This window comes from Amblyomma mixtum, chromosome 8 (genome assembly GCF_055824585.1).
Source record: "Amblyomma mixtum isolate Tamu chromosome 8, ASM5582458v1, whole genome shotgun sequence".
NCBI classification, from domain to species: Eukaryota; Metazoa; Arthropoda; class Arachnida; order Ixodida; family Ixodidae; genus Amblyomma; species Amblyomma mixtum.
Genome location: NC_143019.1, coordinates 114,543,244 through 114,567,298, shown reverse-complemented (window position 1 = coordinate 114,567,298; position 24,055 = coordinate 114,543,244). Strand labels below are relative to the sequence as shown.

Genomic DNA, 24,055 nt, shown 5'->3' with positions numbered 1-24,055 from the left:
TGAGCCACCACGGCAGGTTATCTTTGGTGCCAATTTACTTTCTTTTGGCTCTCCTCACTTAACCCTGGCCTATCCCCCGTCGTGGGTATGTGCCATTTCACCATGGAGGGGAAAAAACTACATGCATGCCACTAAGGCAAGAACAACAACAGCTACTGTCAGCCGTCCAATGGGACTCCTTGCCATGCTTTTCTCTAATCCTCCCGATGACACGCCATAAAAATGAGCCTAATGCACACTGTCAGCGCTGGCTTTTGCACTACGCAACCAAAAACGAAACTAGAACCGAAACCGCGAAACTATTTCACAGCGCCCTTTGATGACCGTGAGAGCCTTGCGCGGCTTGTGTTGTCATCATCACATGCCCGCTGTCTTTCGCTGGCGGCTTTGTTTATCGCTACTTCCTCGGAGGGCGGCGTGGTTCGTACGGCGTGTGTGTACTTTGGAGACGAAATTATGCATCAGCTGTGAGGGAGAGCGGCGCTCGATGCACCGCTGGGGCGTCCCCCAGGCAACGTAGAAGCGCCGCGATCGTGAAAGCCGTGCGTGTTTTTCCGGCAGTGTGGTGCAGTGCACGGTAAACGGCGCAACCATGTCGTCAGCCGCTCCGCTGCAGTTCGTGCCCTTCTCGTCGGCCATGGACGGCACCTTCTGGAGCGAGCTGAGTCGGCGCAAGCTGGTTCAGTACCGTCTCAGCGAGGGGCCCTTCGAGATCAGCGCCACGTACAGCTGCGGCTCGGCGGCGGGCCTTCCTGCCCTGGCGAACCTCGACATCGCGTCATTCGGCCACACCGGCGGGGGCCTCAGGACGCCAGGTGTGTGTCTGTCGCTTGACCCTGAAAATCAGCGCTCTATGGGTGTTGCAACCCTTGACCGCGTAACAATTTCAGGGTGAACGATCGCGAGTTGCAGCCACCTGTTCTGAGCGGGCGCCCGAATAGCCCATTAGGCTACTGCCCAATATGCACTGAAACTCCCTTGGATGTCCTGTGGACGTCCATGGGACATCCATGGGACGTTAACTGCCTATTGGGTGTAATGTAGAGATCGAAACTGCTGCGCTGCGCTCTAGAGTACCTCAAAAGCTAGGTGGAAACCGCAGCGTGCCGTGAGCTTTGGCGAGCCTGCTCATATTCGAGCATTGCTGTGTGCAGTGCTAATCTAATTACATCTCGGAGCTCTGGCTTCGATCGTCGTCCTTAGCTTCATTACCCTGGTGGCAATTAATGATGCCCGGCCGCTAAGCTGGACGTCCTGGGACTGAGATCTTTGTCAGAGTCGGGCACATACGAAGTCTACAGGGTGCGGACACCGTGGATGCTTCCATTTTTCATTCATGAAAGTATTCTAATGCCATCAGTTTTGGGTACTTGACGATTTCATTGTAGTCGCTTATGTGTGGTGCCTGGGTTGGCTTCCTACAATGAAAAAACACCCATGAGAGTTCAACAGTGCTGTTATGTAAAGAGAATTTGCAGGCGAACTAGCTCATGCTACTTTTGACTGGAGCACATTGAGGCTATGTTTCAGTTCCAGACTGCAGTGTTTCAGTGCGTTTTAAATGATCAGGGACAGTTGTAATAAGAAATCAGGATCCCGAGAGAAACTCCCTTCATAATGCAAAGTTTGCTGAATTAGTGGAAACCGCTGGTGACATACTCAGATGTAATTATGTACACTCTGTCAAACAGCGCCAACTGTGTGGTATTTTTCAGTGGGGAAGAAGCTCGTGTGGGTATTGGGTCTATGGCCGCCTCCAAAATGCGATTAGTTTCTTTCTTCACTGTCTGGCTGCATTACCATCGGTGGTGTACAAGAAGCAGCTCTGATATCGTACATTACTGCTTGTACAAGGATGGAACCTTTTGATGCCCTAGCTGCTTTGCACTTCTTTTAAAGGGTCAGTCTACTGAATTTTATCGACCATATTTTCTTTGCAGCAACCGATAGCTCTTTACTCAAATTACCGTTTAGCCAGCTGTGGTGCCAAGGAGTGCGGTAGAACATTTTAAAATAGAATTTATTAATGTGGGAACACATCTGTATGAGATGGTAGTCTCATCTGGCAACCATATGGATTTCCGCCCCGCGGCGACAAACATGGCGGCGCCCGTCGAAGCCGGACCTCTCGCTTCGGACTGAATTCTCGTTGTTGCTGCCTTTTTCAGTGCGTTCACTGGCCATAAATGGGGCGCCTGTCTTTCGCTTCGTCTCATCTCGCCTATAAGAAAACATATAAGAGATAAATTTGCTTTATTTTAATGATTAGAGTGACGATTCTGCCGCTCCTAGGCTTAAGTGGAGAGTCGGTTTGTTTACAGCAATGGTTCCCGTCCTGACGACCAGATGGCGTCACTATAGGCTGAGTTTATTTTTGCGTCTCTGCTAGCATACGCTGAACTAAAAGTGGGAATGTGCCTGCGTTTTGAGTACGTGTAACTATAAATATTCATGTGATTTACAGAAAAAGCGAGCGGTACGCATTCTACAGTTTACTAGAACAAAACGTGCGTTTCTCTGGCATTGGGGCATACAAATGGTACGTAGTATATTCACTTATGCTTCTACAAAAAAAGACTACCACTTTCTTGAACAAAATGAACGTTTGGGGTCGCCACCATGCATTTTTACGCGACTTTTAACGCCGAAATAAAATATAAATTCCTGCCTAAACCGGGCGCAGACCCCTCGTTATTGATGTTATAGGGTGCCAACTACCAGAATATGCCATTATTTATACACTCATCTCGGTGAGTAGACTGACCCTTTAAGCCCAGCCACCTATCAGTGAATGGGAATGTTCACTGAAAGCTTCAGCATTTAGCAATTCATGCTTTGGCAAGCGAGCAGAACTTGGCTGAGTGCCACACCTCATATGCAGGAGCATTTACTCTACTTCAGTGTTGGCCAAGCATAACTTCCAGGAGATTCTTTTAAAAATAATGTAGAATTGCATCTACGTGAGGGTAAAAAACATATCGGGTGTTCTGGACTTTGAACTTCACATTTTCAAAAGCTATTTGATGAACATCATCATCATCATCGACCTGACTACGTCCACTGCATGGCAAAGGCCTCTCCCATGTCTCTTCAATTAACCCTGTCCTTTGCCAGTTGCAGCCACCGTATCCCCGCAAACTTCTTAATCTCATCCGTCCATTCTAACTTTCTGCTGCCCCCTGCTTGACTGCCTTCTCTTGGAATCCAATCCGTTGCCCTTAAGGACCAGCGGTTATCTTGCCTTCGCATTACATGCCCTGCCCAAGCCTACTTCTTCCTCTTCATTTTGACTAGGATATAATTAACCTGCGTTGGTTCCCTCACCCACTCCGCCCTCTTCCGATCTCTTATTGTTACACCTATCATTTTTCTTTCCATAGCCCCTTGCGTTGTCCTTAACTTAAGCTGCACCCTCTTTGTTAGCCTCCACGTTTCTTCCCCATTCTGCCCTTTTCTGATGAACATAACCCTCTTCGTAATTAGAGTACATATATAAAAGCCTTATGTGAAGCACAAGTGCAGTTTTTTTTCATTTCAGGAAGTTTTCTTGTAACCTATGAAATTAAAATTTTGAAAAGAATGTGCAGTTTGTTCATTTGAAACTCATGGATTAGTGGAAGAATACGTACTGCCAAGTATTCAGGATGCAATTCACAGTTCGGGCTTTTATGCTGCCAAGTCTCTGTACGCATGTGCGGTGTAGATCTTGTTAATGCTTTTGTCATTGATCCCATCATGATGACATCAGAATTCATTTCTCGCTTGCTGAGCGTGTCCGGTGTATACTCAACTTCCATGCCAGGGGAACTTGCGAATCACACGAGGCTAGTTTTCTCACCAGCCAGAGAAAAGAAACAACTTTCTATTGCTGCATGTTTGGCAGGGTAGAGTGCTCGAGTGTAGATGAACCTGCAAATTCGTCAGCAAAATGTGTTATGCTTGTGAATGGACACTGTTCAATGTCAAGAAGGTGGTGAAAGTGAACGGAGGAAACTTTTCAATGCCTGGCGCAAGGTTGTCGGAGTGGGTCTAATAGACGCAGCACCTATCTTGACAACTTCAAACTGTGTGCATTTAGACCATGCTTTTAAATTTCTTTCGATGTAACTAGATGCCAGCTGTGAAGAAGCCTGCACATGAGTTTGCAAAAGGCATGAGTCTTCCTTCATTGTTTAGTCGAAGGCTGATCGATGACTCTTGGTTTAGTGCAATGCAGACATTATGCGAAAGCATCTGCAGGTGTATTTGACTACTGCAGCAATGTCGTAAACTGGAAAGATCGCTGGCAAGAGGAACTCTGGGAGGATTTTCTTTTTACCGGGTGCCGTCCGCACCGTTTTTCTCTGCTGGATTCTGAGCACTAAAATTTAATTTCCATTGTACAGTATGCGATGACTAAAAGAGTGTAAGAGAAATCTACACACTGATGTTTCTAATTCATAAATCATTCTATAATTTGCCTGATAACGTTGTTGGACAAGCTTATTGCACCAAAGTGCTTAACAGCAATTGTTCAGTGTGCAAAATTAAACTGCGGGTAGCAGAGTGAAAGCAGCTTACTTCTAATTTTATTCGTGCATGCCAAGCCATTTGCTTAAATTTCTTGTGATCTAGCTCATAATTTATTTGTTTTATTCATTCATTGCGAGTTCGAGATGCACATATTCAAAATATGTGCACCTATTTATCTGGCAGTTATTCCTCAAGTTCATAGCACAATGACAGTGCACACAGAACATTACTTTAAAACAGAATATTGGGTAGTTTGATGGCTTTGATTTCACTTAGCATGAGTCTGAACATTTGCAGGCTAGTGAACAGCATCGCCAATCAAATGAAGCGTAAATGTAGGTTTCCCCCATTATATTGAGGTAATATACATGGACAGCAACGTATGGGCCCTGGCAGGGGAACAATAGGCTGGAACAATCTTATCTAGCAGCCATGAATTATCAAACAGGCCAAATAATTTCACAAGCCTTCCACACAAGTAGGAAATATAACTTCTCTTGGCAGCCATTGAGGTCTTGTATGGGCCACAGGAGGTTTTTGAAAAGTCACGTCAGAGTAAGGACACTAAATAATTCTACAGCATACCTTGAGAGAGTAAATGAAATCATTAATTAATGAACACATAAAGCCTTTATTGCAAGGGAGGACCGGCTTTTTCCGCTGTTTGAGAATCTGGAGGGATGGGGCTGTAGGCGCAGAACCAATTTCTAGTCGGTCATTTCCATAGCCTTCTGAGCTGTGCATCGTAAGTCAGGCGAGAAGAATACAGTTTTCTTGGAAGCAGTCGGGGAGTTTTGAGGACTGCACTAAGCTTTTGTTCTGAATCGAGAGTCATAATCCAAAGAAAGTAATCCTACGAACTTCCCTGAAGTGAAATGCACAGGTTTTTAAGCAACCATTGAAAAAATGAAGCTCGCTTTCTTTAGTCTTTCTTATTAGTAATTTGGCTTGACAATTGCACGAGTAATTATGGTCCTAAGGTTCGTGTATTTTACACGTTCATCAGGTGAAGTTTGGCTTACAGGAGACAACCTGAGTGGCAGCACACCTATGTTAACAGCTTGCTTAGCCAGCTTTTAATAAAGTGAGGTTAGCTGGTTTTTTTTTTTTTTTTTTTCAGAGTGTGTATCGAGAGTACTTCACCTTTCATTAAGCAAAGCTCGAACATTATGGTTAAGGTTTGGTGTTCTCGACTACTATTTCCTGAAAAATTCAGCAGCCTTTCTTAGTGTTTATTTCAAAACAATCTTTTTTTCGATGGATATTGTTTTCTACTTGCGTATTATTGGTTTTTTGGTGATATAATGTGGTATTGCTGTGGGGTCAATGGTCCCTTAGAGTTTATCTTCGCCTTTTCACCTATGGGGCAGAAACGTGTAGGCTAACAAAGAGGGTTCAGCTTAAGTTAAGGACAACGCAGTGAGCTATGCAAAGAAAAATGATAGGTGTAATGTTAAAGGGACACTGAGGAGAAATTGAAGTTGGCTTGTATCGACAGAATACCAGCTCCTGATTACAAAAACGCCACTCATACTGACAACAAAGCTCTTGTAACGTAGAAAAGAGCAAGAACCAAAATACAGGTATCGCCGCCACAGGCCAAACTCGCAAGTACAAGCGTCATGACGTCATATAACAAAACAGTGTTACTGGAACCAATGGTTCTAGCAACGCTAGGACACGAGAAGCACAAATCACTGAGGCGCAGCCAATGCATGCGCAAATCTCCTTGACGTCGCCAGATGGCGCCACGTGCCGGGCAGCTACGCGCTCGCCTGAAGCATCGGGACCAATCAGCGCCTGCTCGCCGGCGTTAGGCGGGCTCCCGGTATTCCGCTAGCGGTATCAAGGTACACGGTATGCTAAAGGTGTCTATTTGCGAGAACTTCGTTGACGACTTCGAGAACGAGATCCATCGTAACGCTCGCAAAACGCCGGTGCAAACGTAAGCGAAGCGACTGTAGCGACGGCCGCAATAGCCGATAGATGCCTTCAACGTGCGGCCGGCGGTAGCTTTCTTTTCTGCTGCTGCTAGGCCGCACTGCTGGCAGCCAGAAATCACGGAGTCTGTATCACGTCATGTTTCACGTCACTTAGTCCTCTGTCGTCATAGCCGAATCCCAAGTTTGAATCACAGCGGCGGGAAAAACCTTTTCAAATTCGAATCCAAATTTCTTAGAAATAAATGCATTTTTCGCTGCCGGCCAAGTGGCAACAAAGCCATGACATGCCGAACTATCGGATTTTGCTATAAAAAATATATTAATAGTGCTCTCCTCAGTGTCCCTTTAAGAGATCGGAAGCGGGCAGAGTGGGTGAGGGAACAAACGCGGGTTAATGACATCCTAGTAGAAATCAAAAGGAAGAAATGGGCTTGGGCAGGGCATGTAATGCGAAGGCAAGATAACCGCTGGTCCATAAGGGTAACGGAGTGGATTCCAAGAGAAAGCAAACGTAGCAGGGGACGTCAGAAAGTTAGGTGGGCGGATGAGATTAAGAAGTTTGTGGGGATACAGTGGCGGCAAGTGATAACGGACAGGGTTAATTGGAGAGATATGGGAGAGGCCTTTGCCCTGCAGTGGGGGTCATCAGGCTGATGATGATGTGTAGTTGATTTACTGTGGCATTACTTAGAGGTGCGCTTGCCAAAGGAAGCACTATTACCATTAAAAAAAAGAAAGTTCGGAAGTTATGGGCTGGATCTGTAAGACAAAAACGTAAGTGTACTTTCAAAAACTAGGTTTCCTTGTTAGCCTTGGATGTGTGGGCTGGTTTGAATTTTGAAGGGTCCGTTCAAATGCTTGGCTGTTTCTGCAGCTTCTCGTTGCTGCGTGTTCTAACTTGTAGCCTCTCGCCCTGTGTGCTCGAGATCTTCGCCTTTTTCCCCTTTCATCCCTTCGTTCTATGCCAGGAACGTTGGCTAAGGCCGTTGAAGAGCAGGCACTGTGGCACATCAAACGCTGAAAGCAGCTATAGACACGGAGGGCTCTGCAATGCTCTGCCCAGTACCACAAAAAAGAAACAAGCAAGTCAAGAAGTGGCTCGGTGTGGAGGCAGATAAAAGCAGCAAAGAAAGCCGAGCACCCTGTTCAGCTAAAAAAGAAAAAATCCGGCTGATGGCAGAGGCTCCTGAAGTTGCAAGCAAAGCTAGGGACTAGACCATGCGTGCTACTTAGCAGGAGCAGCAGCATGGATGAAGAAGTAAGGGCACATTCAACAGCCAAAGGACCTGACCACGACAGATTCTTAGCACTGCAGTGTTTCGGGACCCACTTGGTCCCTTCTTCGCAGGCTACTGAGAGATGATCGAGCAGCAACAGGGAGCGGTCTACCCTACGCCGTTGTTGTCACATGACAAAGGCCATGAAAGAAGAAGTGAAAGAAAAAAAATGAGATGGAACGCTGGCACATACAAAGTTGGTTTGCATCAATTCTCCTTGGCTAAGCAAATTTGTGATCTGAGTCCTGGAGGTTTAAATTATCTAGAATTCATAGGTCTGTTTGAAATCCTTATAATATCTTATTTAGTGGTTTTCTTGGATAAGCCTATTTGTGCTTCCGCACTCAAATGGAACTGAGGAAAGAACCATCGCAAGCCACATAATCGTCAGCTGTCCTTATGCAAAGAAGTGTCTCTTGTTAGCTGCCTGGAGATAGCAAACGCATCCTTTTGCCATGTGTTATGTTGTTTTGTTATTTCAAGGTTTTAATCCCATCATACATAATGCCCTGACACGTTTCATCCTGGCGTCACAGGCGTTTTTGAGAGCTGTGTTTACGTGAAGGTAGGACGTCGAATGCAGCCGAACTGAAAAACAAAGAAAAAAATGCTGCTGAAATTTTAAATACATGAAGAGTGCAGTAAACCAAAAAATTTTTGTTTGGTTGTTTGAATTTGTGGTTAGTGCCGCAAATTCATGTACTTTTTCGCGCGAAGAGAAAATTCTTGTGGATCAAATTGAAATTTCTCGCATAAAACAAATTTAGTCTTTTTTGTTTTGCATACAGACATCACACAGAAAACAAAGCAAAGCATCAGTCGGTTTGGTTAGAAAACCCATCTACGTTCCTGTGGTCCTTAACCCATGTCGCTTCAGAGCCAAACCCTGGACTGAACCCAAACTGAGCTAAAAAAATTCCTATTTGACACCCTGTTTGGTGCACGTTAAAAAACTCCAGGTGATCAGAATCCTCCAACAGCGGTGTTTACTTACGGTACACAGCATTGACTTCAAGAGTAAAAACTCGTCTGTTTGTTAAAGGTAGTCAAGCAGAACTTTTTGCTGGGCTAGTTGGTTCATTGTGATAAGAGTGAAAACAGCGCGAAAGAAGCCCGAAGGTGAAACGAAGAAGGGACAGGAAAGAGCACTGAACTCGGACAATATATAGGAAGGCAGTGGCAAAGATAATCAGATGCAGTCAACGTCACATGGTGTAAAGAGCCATAAAAGCGATAGAAACATGACAGGGTGAACAAGCTAAAAGTCAACTGAATCAAACAAGGGATGATAACAAAAAGAGATACACTTGATGACTATGAACAGTGAAAGCAACAAGGTGTAAAGAGCCATAAAAATGGATAAAACATCAATAGCGGTTAACAAGGATAAAACCGATAAAAACTGACGAAATGAAATTGTGAAAGGAATAAAAACTGGCTGAATATGACATCGTGGGGCTAAAAAAGTGCACAGACCTTAACAATAAAACGATGAAACAGAAAATACTGAATGGCTGCCGCGGTGGCTCAGTGGCTATGGTGCTCGGCTGCTGGCCCGAACGACGCGGGTTCGATCCCGGCCGCGGCGGTTGAATTTCTTTGGAGGAGAAATTCGAGGCCCATGTACTGTGCAATGTCAGTGCACGTTAAAGAACCCCAGGTGGTCGAAATTTCCGGAGCCCTCCACTACGGCATCTCTCATAGCCTTAGTCGCTTTGGGATGTTAAACCCCATAAACCAAACCAAGAAAATACTGAATGATTGAAACACACATAGTCAGCAATAAAAACTTAGCAATGTAGTTCTAAAAAGGCAAGTTCACTCCCGTACAATGATTTTGACGCGTCACTGACACATTCCAAGCCCTTTCTTTCTGTAAAGAAGGCTTCCTTTAACTCCCGGGCTACGCTGTCTCTACTTCTATCTAGAACGACAGTTTCGCGTAACCGAGGCATGCATTTGCATTCTTTGCAATGAAGCGCTAGATTAGAGCCAGTGCCTTTTTCAAGTGAACGCTCGTGTTCCCTTAAACGTTCGTTCAAGCACCTTCCGGTTTGTCCAATATAAACTTTGTCGCAAGTAAGCGGAATCTGGTAGATCACCCCTTCCCTACACCTGACGAACATGTTGGCGGGCTTTACGCCACAGGTATGCTCACTTGGTTTTTCGTTATTAATCCTATTACACAACGTAGCTAGCTTGCAAGGGGCAGAAAACACTACGGGAATCTTATATTTATTGGCGACTTTTTTCAAATTATGTGCTACACGGTGGGAATACGGGACTACGGCTGGTCTCACCCTCTTGTTAAAGGGACTGAATTTTGAAGGCCAAATTTTTTTTTCACCACAACGGTAAACTTAGTGTGCCAGGCTCTCGATTCCAGAACGATTTAATTATAAACACTGGGGAAGATTTTTACCACAATTTTTTCCCATCAATGGATGCGCCCCATTTGAGCACCCCTAAGCTAGAAACCATGATTATTTGTGTGCGACAGCAGTTTCACGCCGTCAAAAGTGGTTTACCAAGAACTAGTCTAATCCCGTCTGCCTGACAGTGATCAGCCAGTATTAGCAGAGTCCTTCAATACTTTAAATGTATTGACTCTGGTAGCCTTGTAGGGCCGCATACCCTGCAGGACTTGGCTTTGGGGTGAAGAAGGAGGGGGGGGGGTCACCAGACTGTGTAGTGCCAGCCTTGCCTCCACTGGCACCGCATTTGGGATCAGTTAGCTAATTTACCCTATCACCTTCCCATGGAGACAAGGAGACAGGGAGTGTTTGTACCGAACAAGTAAACAAAAGGCAGGAAAATAAATCCTCCGTGCTTCAATTTCAAGTACAGAATCATTTTTTTACATTACCTGTAGTTTCTCCACATACCTCGATACTTTTTCACCTGGAATGAAAGTTAATTTTTCTTGGACAGAACTTTTATCTTTTTGCTCAGTTTAGGGCTTTTTAAGTCAAGTAACAGTGCCGTGAATACAGCGTTTAGTTTAAGGCATCTTGTTTTTGCACAACTGTGATGAACGTGAGAACTTCCTCGCTCCAAAGCATAAAATTTTGGTGCCAACTTTCTTTTATGTTTTACAAAGGATGTAAATTTGCAATGAAATGAAATATTTTTTGACTAAAAAAAGTATTGTTCATACAATAGCATTAAAAGTCTCATCGGGGTAGAAATGTGTCGTCGGTCATGAAATTCGCCCATTGGCTGGTGAGAAGCGACGTCAGCAGAGTGGGTCATTCCTATAGGCTGGAGGGAAGCCACGTAACCAGACTGAACCTGACGTCTCTTCCTGTAAATGCCCGCCGCGGTGGCTCAGTGGTCATGGCACTCGGCTGCTGACCCAAAAAACACGGGTTCAAATCCCTGCCGTGGCGGCCGAATTTAGATGGAGGCAAAATTCTAGAGGCCCGTCTTCTGTGCGATGGCAGTGCACGTTAAGGAACCTGTTGTGTCCCCTTATTGCTTTTGTGTGTGTGCGCCCCCGCGTCCTCCTCCTAACGACAGTTCGCATCCTCCTCCTAACGACCACTCAATCCTCCTCCTAACGACCACTCGCATCCTCCTCCTAACGACCGCTTGCCCCTCGTCGCACGCTGTCGCCGGATGCCCCCCCACGGTGCGTCCCCCGCACCCTCCTCCTGTTCTGGGAAGCCACTCCCTGCCGTGGACGCTTCTCCACTCCCTCCTTTCTTCGGGCGGCCAGTTCGGCTCCTGCCTCGGTCGACGCTGGTCGCACCCTCATCGGCTTTAAATAAACGAAGTCTAAAAGTACCGTGTGCGTCTTTCGCTGCATTCAACACAGCGACCGGACACGACAGTGGCGACGAGAAAGTGGATTCGACCCGCGCTACGCAACGCTATTGACAAGCCATGGCTACGCGAGGGTTTCCCAATCAGATACCAGAGTTCAACGGCTCATCGTGGTCATCGTGGGTTGGACGCCTTCAGTTCTACTTTGAAGCTAACAACATCACAGACCCAGCCTTGAAGAGGGCCAACCTGCTGACGCTGTGCGGGGAGCAGACCTACGATACTGTCTGCGCCCTTATTCAGCCAAGCACACCAGCGGCAGTGTCTTACGACGACATCGTAAAAGCGCTGCAAGAGCACTACAACCCAAGGCCATCCGAGGTCTACAGCCGGGCTCGCTTCCAACGACGAGATCAACTGGGAGGAGAAACTGTGAGCGCCTACGTAGCCGCGCTCAAGAAGCTCGCTGCCGACTGCAATTTTGGAACGCTGTCGACAACAGCTACCGGGCAGGAGGGAGACGCAGCTTCTTCTGCTAACACCACCATGCTTCCCTTGGACGTGATGTTACGCGACAGATTTGTGTGCGGACTGAGTGACGAGTCACTGCAGCAGCGCCTGTTCGCTGAGAAGGACCTCACATTCAGCAAAGCTTACGACATCGCCGTTCGAGCGGAGAGCGCCGGTCACCAGCAGAGAGGGATTCGCCGGAACACCGAGCCGGTACACCAGACAAGCAACCAGGTGCGCAAGCCTTCTGTTGTTGTAAAATCGGTCAAAAAGGCACAACGCTGCTGGCGGTGTGACGACCAACACAACCCCCAGGGATGTCGATTCCAGTCAGCCACGTGTAATTTTTGCCACAAGCGAGGGCATATCGAAAGAGCATGCATTACGAAACGGAGACTTGCCAAGATAAAGTCACCTTCCCAGCCTAATCACAGCGTCAACGCCTCAGAGAATACGCCGCTATCTGATCTCCATGGAACAACATCAGCAACACCATCTGTGTTGTACGACCTGAACACCATGAATCTCGGCACGCGACCGAAGATTTTTACAGAAGTAAGCGTACATCACCAGCTGATTAAGTTCGAGGTGGACTCCGGCGCAGCCTGTACTCTGATCAGTGAGGACACGTTCCGAACTTCATGGCCATCTGACGCACCCGCCCTGCAACAAGACGACACGCACCTGCGAACGTGGTCAGGACAGAATCTGCCGCTATTGGGCTCTGCCAACGTGCAGGTTAACTACAACGGCCAGACCCATACGCTACCTCTGCTTGTTGTGAAGGGCACAGGATCAAGCCTTCTAGGGAGAAATTGGTTTTCTCTACTAGGCGTGATGAAATGGAGTAAACATCAAAACGCCGATGCGCTAAGCCGTCTGCCACTAGACGCAACTGTTGACGAACCATTTCCACCAGGAGACGTTCTGATGTTCGAAGCACTGCCAGAACCTCCGCTTACAGCAGGCACAGTTGCAGCATCTACGCAGAAGTGCGCAGCTCTCCGGCTAGTTTACACAGCTGTTCAACAAGGCAACGTGCATAAACTCAAAGGGGACAACTTCGACGCTTACCGCAGGCGAGCTACAGAGTTGAGCACCCATCGCGGCTGCATCATATTTGGGTCCCGAGTTGTGATGCCGAGAGAACTACGCGCACAAGCTATGTCTCTCATCCACGCCGGACATCGGGGCATCGTTGCAATGAAAAAGTGTGCCAGAAGCTACATGTGGTGGCCTGGCATTGACAACGACATCGAAACAGTGGTGCGAGAATGCAAGCCTTGCCAGAGCAGCCGGAGCGCCCCGCCGAAAGCTCCTGTCCCAGAATGGGAAAAGCCAGACACACCATGGCACACACTGCACATTGATTTTGCAGGACCAATTGAGGGCTGCACTTTCCTTGTGGTCGTAGATGCCTACACAAAGTGGCTTGAGATAAGGCAAATGGGACAGACGACTTCGGCAGCAGTCATTGACAACCTCCGATCACTATTTGCAATGTTCGGCCTGCCGCGCAAGGTAGTGTCGGACAACGGAACACCGTTTGTGTCTGCGGAGATCCTCAAGTTTTATCGCGACAACGGGATCTCATCAGTTACATCGGCCCCCTACCACCCAGCGACAAACGGACAAGCCGAGCGCTACGTAGCCGAGCTAAAACGCGCCCTTGAAAGAGATCAGACAGGCTCGCTGCAGCGCCGCCTTGCGCGCTTTCTCTTCAAGCAGCACACGACGGTTCAGAGCACAACAGGCGAGACCCCCTCGAAAATGATGTTCGAGCGTGAAATGCGAACCCAGCTCACAGCCATCCTCCCCGAGCCAAAGGCAGAGACGTTCCGGGAAGAAAAAGCAATTCCGCGCTGCGGCACGCTTAATGAGGGGCAGCGCGTCCTCGCCCGACAGTTTCTGAAAAAGCCACGCTGGGAGGAAGCTACAATTGTCAGACGCATAGGCCTGCGCTCTTGGCTCGTCAACATACATGGCACAGTAGCACGCCGACATCTCAACCAGCTGCGTAGATTTACGACGCCGTCTGAGAGCTGTCCGCCAGCGGAGAGAACACGTGCACCATTTTCCCACATAGCCTGGCACCTCTTCCCGGAAGAAGAGACTTCGCCCAGGACAGACCCAGGAGACACAGCGAACAACAGCCAGCCTACAAGTGTTTCTCCCCCGAGCGCACAAAGCCAGCGCGCCTCCACGCGTGAGCGCCGACCCCCTGCACGATACCAGGCAACTTTCTAAGGGGGAAGGAAGTGTTGTGTCCCCTTATTGCTTTTGTGTGTGTGCGCCCCCGCGTCCTCCTCCTAACGACAGTTCGCATCCTCCTCCTAACGACCACTCAATCCTCCTCCTAACGACCACTCGCATCCTCCTCCTAACGACCGCTTGCCCCTCGTCGCACGCTGTCGCCGGATGCCCCCCCACGGTGCGTCCCCCGCACCCTCCTCCTGTTCTGGGAAGCCACTCCCTGCCGTGGACGCTTCTCCACTCCCTCCTTTCTTCGGGCGGCCAGTTCGGCTCCTGCCTCGGTCGACGCTGGTCGCACCCTCATCGGCTTTAAATAAACGAAGTCTTAAAGTACCGTGTGCGTCTTTCGCTGCATTCAACACAGCGACCGGACACGACAGAACCCCAGGTGGTCGAAATTTCCGGAGTCCTTCACTACGGCATCCCTCATAGCCCGAGTCGCTTTGGAACGTTAAACCCCATAAACCAAACCAAACCTTCATCGAAAGCTAGGTAGCACTGGGAGGAGAATTAACCCATTAAAGAGAGTGGACACGTGATGTCCTGTCTTTTTCACTGCTCTTGTCTCATTCCAGTGCTGTCTAGCCTTCGATATGATGAACCAACTAGCTCAGCATCAAGCGCTGTCTACATTTCACCTGGCAGATAGCTGTGACAAACGCGTGCAGTGCCTTCATGCGGAAGACAGGGCGATAATGACTGTTCATCCTGGTGGCCTTTTGTTGTTGATGCTTAAACTCTAAGCTCACTTTGAGCTTTCGGGTAAGGTAGAATGAAAAGATGGTCCCGGGATGGGGAGAGAAATCTTGAAATGTCTAAGTGGGTTTTGCAAATGCAACACTGGCACACGCTTAAATGTGACACTGGGCATCATGTTATTCGTCACTGAGTGCATGCCACAGTGCGTATGCACTAGGCAGAACTCGTTTCGGCTAAAATTTGAGGCACCACAAAATTTACTGTCTATGGACTGTGCCGTGTATTTCAGTTGTCTCGGTGTTGCATGTCGTCTTGTCACGTAGCTTGAGCGGCACTCGGTAAACACTCGTTAAACGTGCCCATTTGGCTAACCAACTGTAGTAAAACGGCAGTTTGGGCGAGTTGGTTAAGCATCTTGTAATAAAACAGCGCAAGGACACAGGACGAGAATGAAGAGAAGACACACATGGCACTGATGTGCGTCTTCTCTCCGTTCTCGTCCTGTGTCCTTGCGCTGTTTTATTACAAGTGGTTAACCAACTTGACGAGTTTAAAGCTGATCTGTCCTTTTAAATATGCTGTTTCCATTTTGCAGATTCCTGTCCACTGCGGGGCCTCCTCTACCTGCCCAACAGCGTGGCCGACATGAAAAAGATGGACAAGGCCGAGGTGATGCGCACCTCGGGCGAGCGCGTGTGGCAGGCCGTGCGCGACGGGCGAGCCGTCAAGGACCCGAGCCTCCTCAACCGCTTCTTGGCACTCATCTACGTGGACCTGAAGAAGTACACCTTCTGCTACTGGTACGGCTTCCCGGCCGCACGTCTGCCCGAAGAGGTGACGGTCACGCAGCCGCCCCGGCGCCTTGACGAGCTCTTCGATGACAAACGATTGACACGGCTGAACGCCGCCTACACCACCCTCGACACGCCTGAGAAGCGAGCAGCATTCCTCGTGGTCCCCGAGTCGTCTTCGGGAGATCTTGAGATTCGTCCCCTGGAAGATCTACCCACCCTGATTGGTTCCAAATTCTTCCTCGCCTTCTCCGACCCATCGACATCGACCACCCACCCGGGGTGGCCGCTGAGAAACCTCTTGGCCCTCGTCATTCACCACTGGGGCCGCCTGGTGTCTGAGTGCGACGTCCTCTGCTACCGGCACGAGGCACGCCACGGCCGTGTGCAGAGCGGCCACAGCCTGGTGCTTTCCGTGCACCTGGGCGGGAACTTCGTCGTCGCGGACGGCGAGGACGGAGCACCTGGATTCGTGGGCTGGGAGCGAAATGCGGCGGGGCAGCTCGGACCGCGGAGCGTCGACCTCAGTGCGAGCCTGGACCCCGCCCGACTCATGGAGAACGCGCTTGAGCTGAACCTGCAGCTTATGCGCTGGAGGCTGGCGCCCACACTGGACCTGGAGACCGTGGCGTCCACCAGGTGTCTCTTGCTGGGCGCTGGCACGCTGGGCTGCAGCGTGGCGCGTTGCCTGGTCAGCTGGGGCGTGCGGACGGTCACGTTCGTCGACAACAGCGTCGTGTCGTACTCGAATCCCGCGCGACAATCACTGTACACTGAGCGCGACTGCCGGGATGGAGGACGGCTGAAATGCGACGCCGCTGCCGATGCGCTGCGAGCCGTCTCGCCTGCCGTGTCAGCCCGGGGCGAGAACCTGACGGTGCCCATGGCGGGCCACAGTGTGCCGAACCGCTCGGAAGCTCAGGTTCGAGCCGACGTTGAGAAGCTGGAAGCGCTGATTGCCGAGCACGATGCCATCTTCCTGCTGTTGGACACGAGGGAAGCCCGGTGGCTGCCGACGCTCATAGCGGCCGCGCAGCGCAAGATCGTCATCAACGCAGCGCTGGGGTTTGACACATTTCTCGTGATGCGCCATGGCGTCGCGGGCGAATCCGGGCCTGACGACTCGGAGAAACTGGGCTGCTACTTCTGCAATGATGTTGTCGGGCCTGCAGACTCGACACGCGATCGCACTCTTGACCAGCAGTGCACCGTGACGCGTCCTGGGGTTGGCATGATGGCTGGGGCCTTAGCCGTAGAACTGTTGGTGGGCCTTCTGCAGAGTCCTCTCAAGGGCCGATGTCCCGCCTTTGGAGCCACACGGGACGGGACCGGCGATAACGAAACGGAGGCCAGCGAGAACCCACTGGGACCGGTACCGCACCAGATTCGTGGCTTCCTGGCTCGTCACATGTACATGGTACCGGCATGCATGGCGTTCCCCATGTGTACGGCCTGTTCACGGCCTGTGCTGGAGGAATACACTGGTCGTGGCTGGGAGTTTGTGCTTCAGGTGCTCAATGATGCCTCCTACTTGGAAAGACTGACAGGACTGAGCAGGTTGCATGAGGAGACTGACCTTGATCAAGTCTGGGCACTCAGTGACAGCGAGGAGAGCAGTTCTTGAACTGATCACATGTGTCACGACAACATGCTTTCTTGTCGATCACTTTTTGAATACTATAAGAACAGCACAGAGCCCGTGGTTCATTTGCATTGTGCAGAGATGGCATGAAGCAACTTGCCACACTTTACCCTTGAGAGATTTCATATGCTCTCGCGGCACTGTAGCTGAGGCCAGTGATGAGTGTAGACTTTCTCGCAGCAATGCATAGCTGGAGTTGCAGGTTCTCAGCCAATCATGTGTCTGAAATATATCCAGTGTAAATCCTAGCTAGCACTTGCCTTTCCAATAGTACAATGCATGCTCAACCAGCTATATATTATGAGATGTCATACTGCCTGGAATATAAATTGTGCAGTCCACGTGTTTGTCTTGAGCACTTAACGGCATACTCAGTTGTGTATTTGTGACATTCGCTGCTGCTTGACATGCTCGCTGTATTTTTCAGCGATATGAAAAGTTAAACACGATCCATGGGAATGTGCAGGCAATATAAGATGATGTTTCGAACCCGACGGCACTTGCCAATGACGCCAGTGTACACCCCTGTGAGCTGCTCCAGTGCTCTAGACAAGTGTATGGACAAATGTACCTGCTTTGTATAGCACGCTCATAGTAGTTGTATTGTCATTGCAATGAATACCACGGCCTTGCTGTCAGAAAAGACAGAAGATGCTGTTCAGCACACCGAATGCAAATGAACCATTGTGTTGTGCAGACAATGTCTTTTCCATTCCTTTGCCACAGTATTTAATTTTAGTGCATAGTCATGAATACTTTGGTATTTGCGCATTTTGATTGTGCATACTATTTATGAACGATGAAGGTACGCTTTTATTTTTTCCTCCGTGCGTAGCCTTGTTTAGTGAACGTGTTTGAGATACCATTAGTACAGACAGTTAACCTTAAGAAAATGTGTGTGTTATAACGGAGTAATTACTCATTGACGTCCACCCTAGCGCAGCCATACGGCTACAAAGGAAAGCTATACAGCTTTTTCAGAAACTTCGCAGTTAAAGAAAAATTCGTCCTGGTCCGGGGTTCGAACCCGGGACCACCGCTTCACCGGAGCAGTCACTCTACCAACTGAGCTAACCGGGACGGCAAGCTTATGGTAGGGCGAGGGCGAATTGATCAGTAACTCGAAGTGGGAACAGTGTTGGTCAAATGTTTTAGGGGAAACCCCCAAGGTGCAGCAGTGTCAGTGAGTAATTACTCCCTTATTACAAATCTACTCCACCTTGGGGGTTTCCCCTAAACATTTGACCAATGTGTGTGTTAATCTTTCGATGCTCCTGAGTGATATTCCATGTTTGGGGATGCAACAAATACTCAGTTTGCTGACATCAGTGTCGTGCCATGGTTTCTTTGACCGTGGGATTTTATACGTACAGCATGAAACCGTTTTTCAGCTAGTCTCGTTTGGAGGCCAGTTCTCAATTGAATAGAGTTGAGTTCGCTCACCTTTGAAAGGACTATGAACGTGAAAATGGTTTGTAGTGATAAATCAATGTGCCATGACAACAAGCTGCCGCTTGCAACAAAACGGACATTTATTGAATTGTGAAAATACATAAATGTCAGTGCTGCCTGTGATGTAAGATGGCTCAGTAGCCCATAGAATCATGAGCTTAAATTTCATGGTGCTGTTGTCACTTGTGCTGCCTTTTTGTAACTAACTGGTTTGGAGTGTCAGAATTACCGTATAAATGCGTGTAAGGGCTGCACCCGTGTATGGGCCGCACCCCGTTTTCCCCAAGGAAATGTTAAAAAAAAAATAAATCCATGTAAGGGCCGCACCCGAACTTTCCATGACCCAGGAGGGTATAGCCTTCTAAATGCACGCGCCGTGGCCTCCGCGATCGGCTCCGGCTGCAAACAACGGCGCGTTCGATCATGGAGCGCTTGATCGTAGAGGCCAAGCACACGCACAAGAGCTTCCAAAAACCGTCTATAGATGGCGCGCGAGGCCGCAGCCATCATCATCGTCAATTTTTTTCCCCCCGCATCTTCCCGCTATCTACATCGGCATCAGTATCGCCAGCTCCAGCCTTTTATGGCGTGTTAGCGCGTCCTCCGTAGTTGTGGCTTTCGCGTGCTGCCGCCGAGTAATGTAGATTTAGCACGACGGGCAAGCACGTTATCAGCTACACGGCTGGGAGTTAGCTCTCGAACGCGGCAAGCGTGCGGCGGACAGGGAATTCGACGTGGCCGAGAAGTGCGTCCGATGATCGTGCTATCAAAAGGGTGCATTGAGAAACACAAGCTGCAAAAAGCGCGCTTTCCGAGGCGAGCCGTGCTTGTTTCCCGAACTGTAAGAAGAGCTGCTCTGCTATGTGATGGAAATGCGGAGCAACGGCTACGCGTTGACAGCGGACATGCTGCGTGGCTTCTTTGGGATGAGCGTGCATCAGGGCACAGCACCAGCTTGGAGTCGAAATACTCTGCGAGTGACGATTGAACGTAGAATAAATGCCGCTCATTCCCTGATTGGTGTGTTTTTGCTTTTAATTTTTTTTTTTTTCGTGCGCCGCGTGTATGGGCCGCACCCCAAAAATTGGCCCCCGAATCTCGAAAAAAAAGTGCGGCCCTTACACGCGTTTATACGGTAGTAATGTGCAGCAAATCAGCCAAAAACTAGCTCTCTTAGCCCAAGCAAGGAATTGGTTGAAAACACTTGACCGAGTTTGTGTTTAAAACTGGTGAGATGGGCGCGCAAGTCGACGTTACGGTAGTTACGTTTTCGTTGTCGTTCACCACACCTATAAGTGAACGCAGCGATGCTAGTTTGTACCGTGTTGATGAATGTGCTGAAAAATGGTTTTAATGATTTCTCATCATAATTCATTTTAGATTAATTTTTGCCTTGCTACAGCCAGAATGCCTGCAGATGCAGCAGCTTTTTCAAGCGTTCGAATCAACTACGGCCTTTTGTGGTCGTTATGCATAACTCGCTGCATTAGTATAATATGGTGGCTAGCATAAAAACATGTTTTGTTCCAAATAACTTCTTGGGGATTAGATTAGATTATGTGTTTGAAACCTCTACTGAGGAGATAGAACATATGTTTATATGTTTTTGAGAACAACAATAATTTTAGAACAATTTACATTAAATGCTTACAAAGTCGTCACAAATGGCTCTTATTCAGAAACATTTACAAACTGTTTTGAGCTTAAGTTTCTGATCACTTTGGAGGGGGGGAGTCTCAAAGGTGCTCCGCATAGTTTTAAATGCATTTGAGTGATTACTGGAGGAATATTTCATAAATGGCCTCAAGCAATGCTAGTGACGTGACACCCGTGCTGTAGATCTTTGCAGGGTGTCGCCCCTGGAGGCCGGCGCGATATCGGTCTTCTACACAGAACCGCGTAAACACGAGGGCAATCTGGGGAAGAGCATGATGCTCAGCATTGTATGCTCGTTAGCTTAATAAATATCCTATAGTTTACGCAATCACGGCTGACATCACGAATTCAGCCACTGGAGGCGCCTTTGGGAGAGTTGTTCTTTTAATTGCAAGTTCTCCAACATATGTCTCTTTTCTCAACGAAACAGACAGGCAGAGCAGAACGGTGGGGCTAAAAAGTAACATTCAAAAAACCAAAGTAATGTTCAACAGCCTAGCAAGGGAAGAGCAGTCCGCAATTGGTAGAGAGGTGCTGGAAGTAGTGAAAGAATATGTCTGTTTAGCGCAGGTAGTGACCGCTGATCCGGATCATGAGAGGGAAATAACTAGATGAATAAGAATGGGGTGGAGCGCATATGGCAGGTTCTCTCAGATCATTAATGGCAGTTTACCAATATCCTTCAAGAGGAAAGTATACAACAGCTGTATCATACTGGTACCCACCTATGGGGCAGAAACTAACAAGGAGGGTTCAGCTTAGGTTAAGGACAACGCAGTGAGCTATGGAAAGAAAAATGATAGACGTAATGTTAAGAGATCGGAAGCAGGCGGAGTGGGTGAGAGAACAAACGCACGTTAGTGACATCCTAGTTGAAATCAAGAGAAAGAAATGGGCTTGGGCAGGGCATGCAATGCGAAGGCAAGATAACCGCTGGTCCTTAAGAGTAACGGAGTGGATTGCAAGAGAAGGCAACCGTAGCATGGGGCGACAGAAAGTTAGGTGGGCGGATGAGATTAAGAAGTTTGCGGGGATACGGTGGCCGCAACTGGCGAAGGACAGGGTTAATTGGAGAGACATGGGAGAGGCCTTTGCCATGCAGTGGCCGTAGTCAGGCTGATGATGATGTTGAGACACATGAGGGGCGCACGATAGTTCCCGCTGTTGGAAATTCTAGAAACAATTTAATTGCTCACGGGGTGTGTTCTCATATTCATTTCAACAGGAACTTAGAAGTGGTCTCATAAATTCCCCTACTTACTGCCGGGATGCGATGTTTGCGTGGTAATGCTTAGAGTGTCAAAACAGCGAACTAACCCATATATGCCTTCGTCCTGCATACAAGACAGTGCTTTTGTGTGCAGTAATTGTAAAGGTATTGTACAGACGCTTGTGGCCGCTAGCGTTGGTTGGGGAGGCTCTAAACTTTTACTTAATGCGTGCTCTGTTTGGTGCGTTATTGTGCATTCAGAAGTAGCTGAAAGTCTTCTAAGCAGAGACCGTATCGACTAATTGTGATTCAATCACATCAGCTACACTGCACAAGGAAAGCGAACAAGATTTTGCGCATTGCCTTGAGAAAACCACCACGTGTAATGAGAAATGTGATCTTAAAGATCGATGTCGAGTGCTTCAAGCTTTGCCGCACGCAATAGTTAGTGTATTTACCTACTGTCCTATATTGTAGGATGGCTCAGAAGTCAGTGTCGAGAAAAATATTCCCATCGATAGAAGAATTATTGTGAAGTGAAATGAACATTTTATATCAAAGATATTTATTTTTCTGAGTTTTAGGCATATACTGGCCAATACCTGTAGTCGGAAATTGGACCCATTGCTTTTTTCGGATGTTATGCTAGTCCATTGCAATATTTTGTAGATCACAGCAAGCGTATGTAGTTGTGTATTCTTTCTACAACGAACTGCAATCATGGTTGAAAAACAGCGCACAAAAGACTAGACACAAGAGTAAAGGCGACGACAGGACAAGCGCTGAACTCACAACTAAGGCTTTATTGCGAAAACCTGGGTATATAAGGAAGGCATAGTCATGAAAACAAAATTGAACAAACAAAACTATGACAATGATAAAACTAGCGTGCGCCCAAAGCCCAAAATCTGCCAAGAAACGTGATCTCGTTATCACTTAAAGCAACAGAAGGTTTGCTAATGCAGCCCCGTTGCTCCGTTGCGATGAAGTATGCTTCTGCTACTTCCCGCGTGGTTTGATCTCTGTGAGAATACAACACCTTTGCTTGGCTTAACAAAGCAGTGCACTTTTTCTTCTTGCTTTTCATCACTGCGCACCCCTTGCAATGAATAACAAGATAAGATTGGTCATTGCATTTATCTAAATTGTTGTTGTGTTCTTGCAAACGCTTGTTCAAGCAACGGCCGGTCTGTCCGATGTAGCGGGCTCCGCAGGAAAGGGGAAAGCTGTAGACGACACACGTGCGGCAATTGACAAACGGATCCGTGTGCGCGACACCGCAACCTTTTTTCTTTTTCGACACTTTCTTCCTTTCTATCGCAGCACACACTTGTTTAAGCTTGACAGGAGCAGACAGCAATACATCAACGTGGAACCTTTTTCCTACATTTTTCAGTCCGTGGGAGACCTGGTGCAAATATGGCACAACTGAGGTGCTTTTCTTTTCTTTTTCCGGACTGTTGAGTGGTGCATTCAGGGCCATCTGTCGCTTGAAGCACTTAAGTAATCTGGAGCAAGCCTCGTTCACCATTGCATCTTGGTAGCCGGCATTCTTTATCCTCATGATGCCTTCCTTATATACCCAGGTTTTCACAATAAAGCCTTAGTTGTGAGTTCAGCGCTTGTCCTGTCGTCGCCTTTACTCTTGTGTCTAGTCTTTTGTGCGCTGTTTTTCAACCATGAACCTATACCAACTCGCCCAACTTAACGTTCTACTAAGAACTGCAATCATTTGTCACCTGCGGGCTTTTTACCATGTGTTGCTCATTTTTGTTTTGTGTACGTGGTGGAAAGCTGTGTAATCGTGCTCAGTAAATGCTGTGTGTTCAAGCATGAAACCTCATATTTGAGTCGTGTGTTGGTTTTTGAATCCACATGCTAGCATGTGCTGCATTGTCACATGGTGTGACGACGCACAGTCGAATGAAAGTGAACACGAAGAAAAACAAAACAAAAACTTTATTGGGCGAACCTAAAGGTGTCTTAAAAGTACAGAACTTTTTGCCACTGCTATTCACACATGCGTTGGGGCTTTTGCTCAAACGAAACTGACGTCGGCCTTCTGCTGAGCTCTTTTCAAATGACACTAAGAACTTTCTTTAGCCTGCGGACACCTTCACGAAGAGCTATGATTATCGTAAAATGAAGCGCATGTAATCGCGAACAACCTCGTAGCTTCGCGCGAACATGTTTGATATAGCTCGTCTACTAAGACCCAATTGGAATTGATAAAACCGTTTGCAGAATGGTGATCGAGACTGCCAAAAGTGCCAGAACTTCGAGGCAATCCAGGGTTTCATTGAAGACTTTCCTCAATTTCCAAAAATAAGTTTTTTGAGTTAGAA

The 24,055-nt window shown here is 48.0% G+C and overlaps 1 protein-coding gene across 1 annotated transcript; it reads left to right on the top strand.

The window, feature by feature from the left end:
* Nucleotides 1-386: 386 nt before the first annotated feature.
* On the top strand, nt 387-23,553 carry Atg7 (Autophagy-related 7). Its single transcript, XM_089554993.1, has 2 exons — nt 387-815; nt 15,555-23,553. Exons 1-2 carry the CDS (start codon nt 593-595, stop codon nt 17,372-17,374), a joined length of 2,043 nt encoding a protein of 680 aa, XP_089411119.1. The 5' UTR covers nt 387-592; the 3' UTR covers nt 17,375-23,553.
* The last annotated feature ends 502 nt before the right edge of the window (nt 23,554-24,055 follow it).